At 36.7% G+C, this 12,123-nt stretch overlaps 1 protein-coding gene across 1 annotated transcript; it reads right to left on the bottom strand.

Annotated features, from left to right (window-relative positions):
- Positions 1–499: 499 nt before the first annotated feature.
- Positions 500–11,709, bottom strand: LOC144448266 (uridine 5'-monophosphate synthase-like; the record flags this gene model as incomplete). The annotated part of the gene is given in 7 exon segments (XM_078138447.1): positions 500–586; positions 855–967; positions 1,150–1,248; positions 1,523–1,737; positions 2,188–2,314; positions 3,648–3,675; positions 11,620–11,709. Coding segments are annotated over 7 exon segments (759 nt in total), but the record flags the coding sequence as incomplete, so codon positions are not given.
- Positions 11,710–12,123: the final 414 nt, after the last annotated feature.

Here is a 12,123-nt window from a genome sequence, read left to right on the forward strand (position 1 = left end):
TTTTATTCAAAGCAAAATGATTAAATATGACATGTACACTTAGTTCACTGTAAACAACATGTAAGTTGTGTATCATAGCCTTCATATTATAAACCATTAAAACGATGAAGTTAACATTAGGGTTAGGGATATAGAGAGTACAGGCTATGTTGTTGAAATGATTACACAGGTATTATCTATAGTAAAGTAGTTATCACAGTGAAAATGGGCTAGATGTTGAAACCATGTTGAAAGGTTGGCTTGATACTGAAAGATGGGCTTGATGTGATGTTGTGCCCTGTGTTCTAATGAAGAAGTTCAGTTTCCAAGCTGTTATGTTTTCTAGCCATAGATTGTCCATCAAGTGTACCAAACAAACATGAATACTACATGCAATGAAAATTCTATTTCATGGGCCTATGGCAGTAGTTTTTTAAAATATGAAATTCTTGACTTTCAACATGGTCCTACAAGTATATTTCTTATAACAGAATGTCCCAAAATAATGGCTCTATAGTATTTAAAGTGTAAACTCTATATGTTGGTTTTGGTAAGCTCTATAGCCTGCTTCTTTGAACTCTTTGGCAGCACTGGCAGGATCATCGGCCTGAAATATAATAACAGTAAAAATGACATAAAATTAGGTTTGTAAAATATTGACAGTAATGTAATCAGAAAATATTAAATATATGTTTTCAGTGAGATAAACATATCCTTTGTAACTGTACTGGGTGGGTGTATAATTATAAGTATAATTTTTTTGTACAACATTGGGTTGTAGAAGCCGTAATTTGTAGGTAGTAAATATTATTTAAAAATCTGTACATGTAAAAGTGTTTTAAATATTCCACACTTTTGAAATCATTCACTCTCACCTTGTAAATACCACGTCCCACAATAATCACATCAGTTCCTCTGTTTGTTACTACTTCCTCTGGTGTTAAATATTGCTGACCTAGGGTGTCACCTCCACCACCTAGCTGGACACCTAAAATCAAATTAGAGTGAACAATTTGCAGTAAAAAAATGTATTTTTGTGCTTTATATTTGTTAAAAGAACAAACAGCATAAAAGTATAAGGTAAATAAAGAAATAGCATCAAGTTTCCTACATCAGATTTTAATCAGATTGGCGTTGGAGTAAAGTTCTCTTTGGAACTATTTTTCTTACCTGGTGTCATGTGGATAAATCTTGGGTCATTAGTGTGTCGTGAGGTGCATATAAACCCCATCACAAAATCAGCATTGTCTTCTGCCATCTTGACAGATGCTGCAGAAGTAGAGATAATACAAAATTTCAATTAATTCCACTTTTGTTTGGAATATGTAGCACAACTTTAGAGATGCTTTAGTGTAACTGACTACATTTTTATGACGACATCATCTCTCACTGGTTAAATACAAACCTTTGGTATAAACTCCAGTAGCTAGGGGGCTTTGTGAAATCTTCATATCTGAGGCATGCTTAGCTCCAGGATAAAAGTCAAAAGTCATGATATTAAGACTCCATCTGTCATTGGTTAAATACTTTTTTTTATACATACCCTTGGTATAATCTCCAGTAGCTAGGGTGCCTTGTGAACTCATTCCAGCAATCAATAAACACCCTCTTTGTTTGGGTAGACCAATCTCTTTAAGTCCTTTGATAATTCCTTCACCTGGTACAGTGTGAGCATTTACTATATGAGCCCAGTCACTGATTTTATATATACCCTGGCTGTACTGATGTTTTACTGTGTTACCAATGTCAGCAAATTTCCTACAAAGAGAACATACCAACTACTGTAGTTAATAGAATATAAATATGTTTACAGTATACAGCCAAGCAGTTGTTAGCACCCTTTGAGAGAGGGTTCTGAGTTTTGATCCTAGGTGGCACTGATATAGCTGCTGACTAACCATTGCATTCAGTTTGAATTTAGTAATAATGATGAACATCTCTTGACTGATTTGTTCACCCCTATATTTTCACACATTTGGTTTGGTTCAATCATTTTCTATTGTTAGTTAGGAACTAAGATCACAAAATGGGTGAATAGCTAGTGTAAAGGTGTTTACTCATAATGTATTATGTATAACTAGGCAAGCATAAAATTATGACAGCTTGAACCATAGACATGGAGAAGATATCTTCCTTATCTGCACTTGTACTTTCCTTTGAAAGTCATTTCAAATTTACTATAAACTATAATCAAGAAAGTTGACTCACCTGTCTTCAAAAATCAAGAAATTGTGTTTCTCCGCCAGCTCTTGAAGACTTTTAATGAAATCTTGACTGAAATCTTCCAAGACATCTATATGTGTCTTGAGAAGACAAATGTGTGGTCCTACAGAATCTGTAAGCTATAATGTAAGAATAAACTTTTTAAGATTCTGTAAGTGACAATGGGGTGAGATCAATAGTTCAATATAGGATAAAAAATTGAATTCTTTTAATTAGGCCTCAACCCCCACCCCCTAATATTAATTAAATTGGCCAAAATTGATAATTGTTTCAGACAGCACAATCAATTTCAAATCAGTATGTAGTAGTATGTAGTACTATGAATACAAAGCCAGTATGTAGTAGTAAGTAGTGCTATGAATACAAAGTCAGTATGTAGTAGTATGTAGCACTATGAATACAAAGCCAGTATGTAGTAGTATGTAGTGCTATGAATACAAAGCCAGTATGTAGTAGTATGTAGTGCTATGAATACAAAGCCAGTATGTAGTAATATGTAGCACTATGAATACAAAGCCAGTATGTAGTAGTATGTAGTGCTATGAATACAAAGCCAGTATGTAGTGAGGAAAAAATAGTTCTTTTATTGACATTTGAATGTACTTAGTATTCAAGTGCCATGCAAGATACTATAGCCAAAATTCTTCCATTTCTCAATTTGACTGTCAGACAGTTTTAGAAATATTTGTATTTAGGGGTACAAAACAGATCGATTAAAAGTAAAATAATTTTTGTACAATGATAACTAAAATGCGCCCCCCCCCCAACTGAAAAAATACCTTTTCTATATCCTACAACACCACAACTGATCACACCCCTAATGAATCCAATGTACATATAGTTGCACCAGAGATGGTATGGCTCCATGGACAGTTGGGCAAGTATAAAGGGTTGAACCATTATTTTGAGAGGGGTGTTAAATGGAAACAGGGAAACTTAAAGTGGCCATATGGATGATAAATTAGGTATTGGATTTTTAATTCATAAAACATATTTATCATGTTTTTCTACTTGAACCCCCCCCCCACACACACACACATACATACACACCAAACACAGACCGCTACACTATACCATATGTGTGGCACAGCTGAATATCAGTTCATTTGGATAGTTATCATGGTTTTCAGATGACCCTGTCTGACCTGTCTTCAAAGATACTAGTATTCAAATCTGTACACCAGTTCTATAGATGACCATGTCAATTCAACATTTTGTTATATCCTTGTCAAATAGAAGCAATACAAATACTAAGTATACCGGTACAACAGAAGTGTGCATGACTCTTGGCTAAAAAGTTCAAATCAGTTTATATAAGTTTGGTAGCCAACACGTAAAACAATATCTTGATTTCAGTTGTACAAAGGTAACATGACTAGGTTGGTAGGTACAAACATGTAGTAAACAAATGATTGATAACTGAAATGGTTAATTAGTTTAGATACCAAGTATTTCAAGTAGACATTTTTTTATCTATCTGATATCTGTCTGATATTTCAAGTGAAAAAATCTTTTGTTGTAATCATTGTACGACCCAGTGTGCAGTAAACTAAATATTAATCACATCATGGTACACAGCTGCTAGACCCCTTGGTCAATTCTTCTTCAATACTTCACTGAAAGTGACTATGGGTCACACAGAAGGCTGTACACCAGAGATACTGTCATCCACGGCTTTTTATTCCTTCAACCTGCCAAGGGAAGATCAGGGTCTTACTACAAGACTGAACTTAGGATATACACTATACATGTAATGTACACAACATCGATTTTACCAACCCAAGCATTGTCAAAACACACCTGAGTTTATTTACTGTTGATAAGGTTGATAAATTACTGAATCACAAGTACAAGGTACTGCATGTCTCCCAGAGAATGCAATGTTGACTACATCACATGACATTTGACCCAGTCACAGGACCCTTATGTCACTAAATATAAGATTAGTATCCATGGTACCTAGGACACAAACAAACAAGACACAATCACAGCAAAGACAATCTGAACACACTTGGGGAGTGCAATTACAGTTCCATATTTAGTTGGGTTGTACTGACTATGTTGAAGACATCATGGCGACCGCAGCACCAGATTTGGACACATTCCTGGCTGAATTTGGTGAGGATTTTCTTTCTTGTTCAATTTGTTTAGAGCAGTACAAGAATCCCAAAATACTACCATGTCAACACACCTTTTGTCAGGATTGTTTGGTTACATTAGTCAAGAAAACTGGCAAACTAGATTGTTCTACGTGTGACACACCATGTGAACTAGAAGAAGGTGGCGTGTATGGACTGCAAGACAACTTCTTCATGAACTCACTCCTTGATCTCGTTAAAAACACAAAAGCAAGTGATGTGTCAGAACCAGGACTTTGTGAAGGGTGTGAAGAAAACACAGCAACACACAGATGCATTGATTGCAGCTCAAATTTTTGCTCAATTTGTACCAAGACACACAGAAGAATGGTAGTGACAAGAAACCACAATGTTGTTGAACTTGAGGAGTTCAAAGAAGTCAAAACCACTAGTCGGTTGCTACGGCAACAAAACGTCTACTGCAACATACATCCTGAGAATGCAGTCAAATATTTCTGTGAGACCTGTCAAGTCACTATGTGTACTGACTGTGCCATGATTAAACATCGTAGTGAGAAACATGTCCACAGAGAACTGAAAGATGTGGCAAATGAGTACATCACACAGTTGAAAGAATTGGTGGCAAAGCTGAGAAGGAAAGAAAAAGAAACTGAAAGATGCAAGTCAGAAGCCAAACAGACCAAAGATAGACTACAAGTAAAGTGTCTGGGAGAAGAAAAGAAGGTGAGAAAGAAAGCCGAAGAGATGGTACAGAAAATAAGGAAGGAAGAGAAGAGATTGGTAGAGGAGCTGAAGACAGAGTATGGACAGAAAGTGAAAACTACTGAAGTCCAAATAGATGAATGGGAAATGAAACATGGCAATATCTCTAGTACATGTGGTTATCTAGAAACATTCATGCATCATGGAGGTGCTGCCCAGCTGATGTCCAACAAACAAGACACAGTATGTCATATTCAAAGTCTTATCGCCATGGATATCAAACAACAAACCAAACCTGAAGAGGTAGAGTTCAGACCCTCTGCAGACCTGTCTAAGAAAGGCATGCTGGGATTGTTGCAGAGAACAACAGATAGTATGGATGACACTACTCCAAGCAAAGGAACCAAGCCTGTCGGACATCATGTCGCTATGGCAACAGCTGAATCTAGCCCTACAACATCACCTGCTGATGCGAAGAAGTCAACAGATAGTTCTGGCAGTGGCAGTGTTGTAAAACCTAAAAGTAATGACATCTGTGCAGCACAGTGTGTTGTTGAAAAAGTTCCAGCTACGCTATTGGAAGATGAATCAGGTGACATAGTGATCAGAACCAAAGACAGACAGGGAAGACAAGTCATACCAATACCACCTGTATCAACTGAGATGACTAAACCGGATGGAACACGACAAGATGTCAAAGTAACTGACAACAGAGATGGTACACTCACTTTCACTGTCAGAGGAGAAATGGAAGGCAGAAACCATGTTACCATGGCAATAGGAGATCAACCAATACCAGGATCTCCTTTCAGTATTGTTGTGAATAGAAGACTGGTGAAGACCCTAGGAAAGATTGGTAGAGGGAAAAGAGAATTTAATGGTCCATACAGTGTTACCATGAATAAAAGGAGACAACATGTGGTTGCTGATTGGGGTAACAACAGGATGCAAGTAGTAGATAGGGATGGCAATCATGTAAGAAATTTTACATTCACACAGTTTAAGAATACCTTCTATCCAATTGATGTAGCAGTGTCTGATGATGGTAACTACTTCATGACAGATTACGAGAACCATCAAATTGTTGTAAGCGATGAGAATGGTAAACTACTCAGATGCTTTGGACAGAATGAACTGAAGTATCCACGTGGGATCGCCATCAGCCCTGTAGATGGCGCTGTCTATGTCACAGAATGGGATGGAAAAATAAGTGATACTACTGACAAGACAAGACACTGTGTCAAGAAATACACCCAGGATGGTAAATACATCTCAACATTTGGTAAATTTGGAAGTGGACAGAGTGAATTCAGTGCCCCAAAACATCTAGGTATAAGCAGACAAGGTTTGATTTATGTACCAGACAAAAACAATGGTCGTGTACAAGTATTCAATGAAGACTGCCAATTTGTATTTCAGTTTGGTCAGTTTGGAGAAGAGCCTGGTCAACTGAAATGGCCACAGGGAGCAGCTGTTGACAATGCTGGAAATGTGTACATCACAGAGCAAGGTAATAGAAGAGTTCAGAAGTTTAACAGTAAAGGTAAATTCATATGCCGCATTGACAGTGATGATGCAGGACTGATGTGGCCTTGTGGGGTAGCAGTAACAGATGACATACCAGCTAAGGTTATTGTGGCAGAGCACGACTGTAGCTGTCTGAAGGTTTTCATACAGTTGCAGTGAAGAGTGCAGTTCTGTGTATGCAAAGATGAAGAACCATATATACCCTGACATGTATCCATAGCAACTCAAAGATAATGAAACTACATTATAAAACATATGCATTGGAAAGTACAGACATTATGGTCAGAACTCTACAAGAAGTACACAAAAACACACCTGCTAAGATGATTATTAAATTGGTCATGTCACTGTCTGAAGGTTTTTACATGGTGAAGAAGTAACAGTCCTATCACCCCTGTGTATGCAAATATAAAGAATCGTACACTGAACTGTAACCATAGCAACTCACAAGTGATAAGACAGCCATTGAAGTGTAAAATACAAATGACATGGAAAATACTGAGTTAAATACTAAAGCTAGCTATTGATGACATATTATATAATGTCCCTCTGGAAGTGCGCCAGTCACCCAGCCTTGATATTTTTAAGAAGTGCATCATAACTGGCTCCCTGTAGCGTAGTGGTTAGCGCACAGGATTAGCAGTCGGGAGGTCATGGATTTTTCTGTGAATGACCCAAACCCAGGGTGAGTGTTCTACAGACTCGATGGGTAGGCTGTATCACTCAGCCGTGTCTCACTCACAAGACGAGTGCGAATTTGGACTCCTGGAGTAATGACTCGAAAAGTTGGGGTCGATTACTCACACGGAGCCCGCAGGTGCTATGTTTGCCGGGCCTGGGTGACTCTGGGATAGCCTGTGGACTGACTGGGAAAGCCTTGACAGTTCCGCAGCAACGTGATATAGAGCATGCTACATAGCCCTGTCACATAGTCCCAAACACAGATGGATCTCTGTAGCATTTGTGTTTGTTTGTGTGTATTTGTCTGCATAACAGAAAATCGCTGGGAGGAATTCCCAGCACAAAAATTTAAAAAAAAAAGTTTAACATTTAAAAAAAAAAAGAAGCGCATCAAGACTTATCTGTTTAGCAGCGCCTACTCAGTGACATCTCTATATACCCACACTTTTGTAAAGCGCCATTGAACATTACTATATAGTGGAGTTTGGCGCTATATAAATCTCTTTGATTGATTGATTGAGTGATTACCAATAAGGTGTATTAAGTTACAACAACATTTAATTGACGAAAAAATGGGGGAGGTTTAATACTTCCCATAAATTGGGCTATACATTATACATGTATGTGCCATCCTTTGGGGTGTGTTATCTAATATTTTTGTCTAAAATGGGGTTTGTTTGATTGTCTTTGAGGTGAACATCTGCAATGGGGTCCACTCTACACTATTTTTGATTTCGTTTGGTCACCGGTCTAAAATGATGTCCTTGAAGGAAACGTGACATCCACATCATAAATACTCAGCTAATTCTCCCTAGCTGATATTTTGCGATCATTTGGCAGTTATATGGATATAGTTATATAGAGTATCTCTTCAAAGGCTTGTTTTTAGATATTGTCCCGTCATACATTGTAATGTTAGCTGCACATGTGTATCACTGCATTCATTGTTCAAGATTGAGGCTGACATTGTTGACCCGATGGAGCATTTCATCAACCTGTATTGTCTAAAATGGGATATTAATTGTTGTTCAAGATGGCCAATGGCATTGTAGCACAACTGTACACTTTTTAAAAATGTTTACAAACATGCTAGTCCATGCTAAAAATATGTGTTCATTTGCTGAATGACTATCCAGTTGCCTATCCAGTCCTGTTGTTATCTTTGTAATATACAGAATCATTTGGCTGTTGCTATGGGCGTGGTCATGTTCCTAGACATATTTGCATACGTTTTTTGAACATTTGTTCACTTGTCTATTAATCCCTATTGTTATCTTTCAATATATGTGATCATTTGTCTGTTGCTATAGGTGGGGTATTGTTACTAGGCACATTTACATACATTTTTTGAATGTTTATTATCAATTCTGTTATCTTTGTGGAATACACCACCGTTTGGCTGTTGCAATGGGCATGATCATGGTTGCTAGGAGTATTTCCATACATGTTTTTGAATGGTTACTCACTTGCCTAACAGATGATGTTGTTATTTGACCAAAATATACTGCTATTTGGTTGTTGCTAAAGGTGTGGTCATGGTTGCTTGGGCCAATTATGTTACTAAAGGCTGCAGAATAACACTTCTAGAAACATCTCACCAAGTTTCAGTCTCATTGACCAAGTACTTTAATTCACATTTTTACATCAATTTGCATATCACTGATCAAATCATTATATGCTTAATTTTCTTCATCTATACACCCCCAGATACATCCCCAATCTCCAAAAGACACATTTTTAGCCCTAATATATGTATAATTTCATCATGTCATGAACAATTCTTAATCTAAACACCCCTGAGAATGTTCCCGCCAAATTTTAAACTGATCTGATCTGCCCAGTAGTTTTGAGTTGGAAGTTTTTTGACCAAAAATCACATTTTTTTTACCCAAATCACACATCGGTGGCAAGATCATTATGATTTGAGCAATTTCCCAACTAAACACCCAAGGTAATACACCCATCAAATATCATGGCAATCAGTCCTGCAGGTTTTGACTGTAAGTTGTTCACACACACACACACACACACACACACACACACACACACAGACAGACAGACATACAGATGGACAGACACTCTGCCATGCCTATAGCACTACTGAACCTTATCAGTTCAGTTGTGCTAAACCCCCACCCCACCCTAATAATCTGGAGAATGCATAATGATACACAAATTTATATTACTCGACTATAAAATAACTTGTCACATGAATCAATACATGTCTCTTGTGACATCTACAAAAGTGCCACCCCAATTTTGGTTCTATACAAACATGGAGACAATTGGAAAGAAAGTATTTTATCTTAAATTTGTTTCGAATATAAAACAAGGATATAATTTTGAAAGAATATTTTATTTTGAATTGTTTTCAATCATTGCCCACACAAGTGTCCCTTTTGACCTGTGTATAGAACTATCAAACTCCCATTGGTACTAGACTAAACAAGAGGAACGCCATTCCAGGACATAAAGGCATTCTTATGAACTTTGGGTTGTGGAGAGTCATATCAAAGTTTTACATCACTTACATTGTTTGTGATTTCAATTTGTAGTCGTCCCCTATTTTGGGGACCTTTCCTGAGTGCCACATTGCCTCATGGAAGTCAGCACAAATGTTTATGCAATGGTTGAACAATGAATATTCATGATGTTTTCAGTGAATGTAATAGGCTCTTAGAGGTCATGAATATTCATGATTTCGAGCAGCCTTTACCTTGGGTGAAAACTTAATGTTTCTCAGAAATTGCATGTAATGTAGGTGATGGAAAACCATGACATGACTTTCCAAAACCTAAAGTTCCTGAAAATGTCTTTATGTCCTGGAGTGGTGTTCTCCTTTACAGAACATAATCTCATTTTTTTTTTTGAAAGAGTACTTGCAATATCTAATTACTGATCTATCATATCAAATGATAATTATATTTCTAAGAATCTACTTTTTATCCTCTCTGGTGAGTATAACTATATAGTATATAACTCTAGTTTCGAACTCAGTGTGTCCTCTATGTCAAATTATTTTGTCACTGGTTTGTGATATAAATTTCTCAGAATGCACCAACATTTGGTAGTCCTATCCCTTACAATGTGGTGACCATTGAGCCCTCTAAGCCAATTTGACACAACTCTGACATGCAGCCGTTTATTGTGCCTCGTCAAAATTTGAAGTTCTCTGTGGCAACAAGTGTAATTTTGACTACTAGTAATTTGACAGCCACTGTCACACATTTATGACATATCAAAATATTTGTGGTTACTCACAAATAAACATAACTTTTAACACCTAGACCTACAACAAAAATTGTCATTAGACTAAGGGCACACTAAGTCTTAGTCTAGATCCCTATGACCGTATTCAGATTTTACTCTACATTATCTTCACACATTACATATAGTCAATTCCATTACCCTCGCACAGAATTCTGTGCTCTCCCTACAGTGTTCATATTAACATGATGATGTCGTCACGTCCACTTGTGATTTACAGTTTAAATAGACCAGATGGAGTTCAGTTGGACATTTGCAACCATATCATATCATATCAGACATAGCGAAAGTCAAACAGCTGTACCAAATGACTATTAATGTCGATGGCGACAGCTTGTCAATTTGTGATGGGTTACTAGACATGTGCTGTTAGCATTTCGCCCACCATGGGGTTCAACCACAATTAATGCCTTGAGTAATGAGACTGAGTAGATGAAATGTGTGAAGATAATGTAGTTTAAAATCGGAATACGGTCGTCAGGAACTAGATTAAGTCTATAATTTTAATCCTTCCATCAACTACTGCTATCTAATAACGTTCAATAAAATCCTGACGTTAACAAACCTTAATTACTTCATTGGCAATAAAAGATGATTTTATGATTACTCAATGTGTGTTGTTTGTTTTGATAAGTAATGTGGAGTGTACTACTGTATCATATGAGTCAGCAGAAATAATTTATTCAAATTGCACACTGAATATTCATGATTCCTGAGTGCCTATACCCTTCAGTGTAAAAGTTATCATGAATGTTCATTGTGCAACGTGAATATATTATTTCTTCTGACTCCCATGATGCAATGTCCAACAGCAAAGATACCCTATAAAGGTACAATATCAACTTTATATTTCTTTGAAACCAATAGTTTATGAAAATGTCTCTATCTCCTGGAGTGGTATTACCCTTTAAAGGCCAGGGTTTCAATCCCATGTTCTCGTTCTCACATTAGTGTTATCTTAAGAATGGAGCCATGAGGATTACATAGAATTATTATGGAGCACTGACAGAAAACTGGTTTTTGTTCCTAAATTCTAATCCTGATCCAAACCAGATGACAAATTGTTAGAGCAGTTCTATGGACTGAAATTTTTGTGAATAATATTTTCTACAAACCTTCAAAAGTTAATCGGATTTTGTACCTCGGGTGATAAACACAAGTTTGTTTGCTTGGTGTCCATTATCTCGAGTATTTGCTTGGCAACAGGATATGTACAAAGTTGGGCACGTTAATGGTACCATGAATTCAATTTTTACTTGCTTACTAAACACTGGTACATGTATGTACATGTATCCATGTAAATTGACAAGGGAACTTACATAGATTTCCTCTCTGATTGAAAGAATTGTCTGACTAACTGATGACATTTAGTATTACATTTTATTTTAATGGATCAAAATGGTTGACGTGTTGTACATATCTAAATTTCACTTTAATTTATTGCAGAAAAGTAGATAATTTTAATTAGTAGGGCAGAAAGAAATATTTTTGTCTAAAGGCAGTTTAAAAAAATGTAAGTTTTGATGAAAGCACAAATTGGTTGTGAAATGACATAAATAAATTTAGTGTCTCAACCTAACTTTTGACTTAAAATCATACATGGGTGTGGTTTTCATCGTTTATAGGTCAAATCTACCGGGTTACT

The sequence above is a fragment of the Glandiceps talaboti genome, chromosome 17 (assembly GCF_964340395.1).
Source record: "Glandiceps talaboti chromosome 17, keGlaTala1.1, whole genome shotgun sequence".
Classification (NCBI taxonomy): domain Eukaryota; kingdom Metazoa; phylum Hemichordata; class Enteropneusta; family Spengelidae; genus Glandiceps; species Glandiceps talaboti.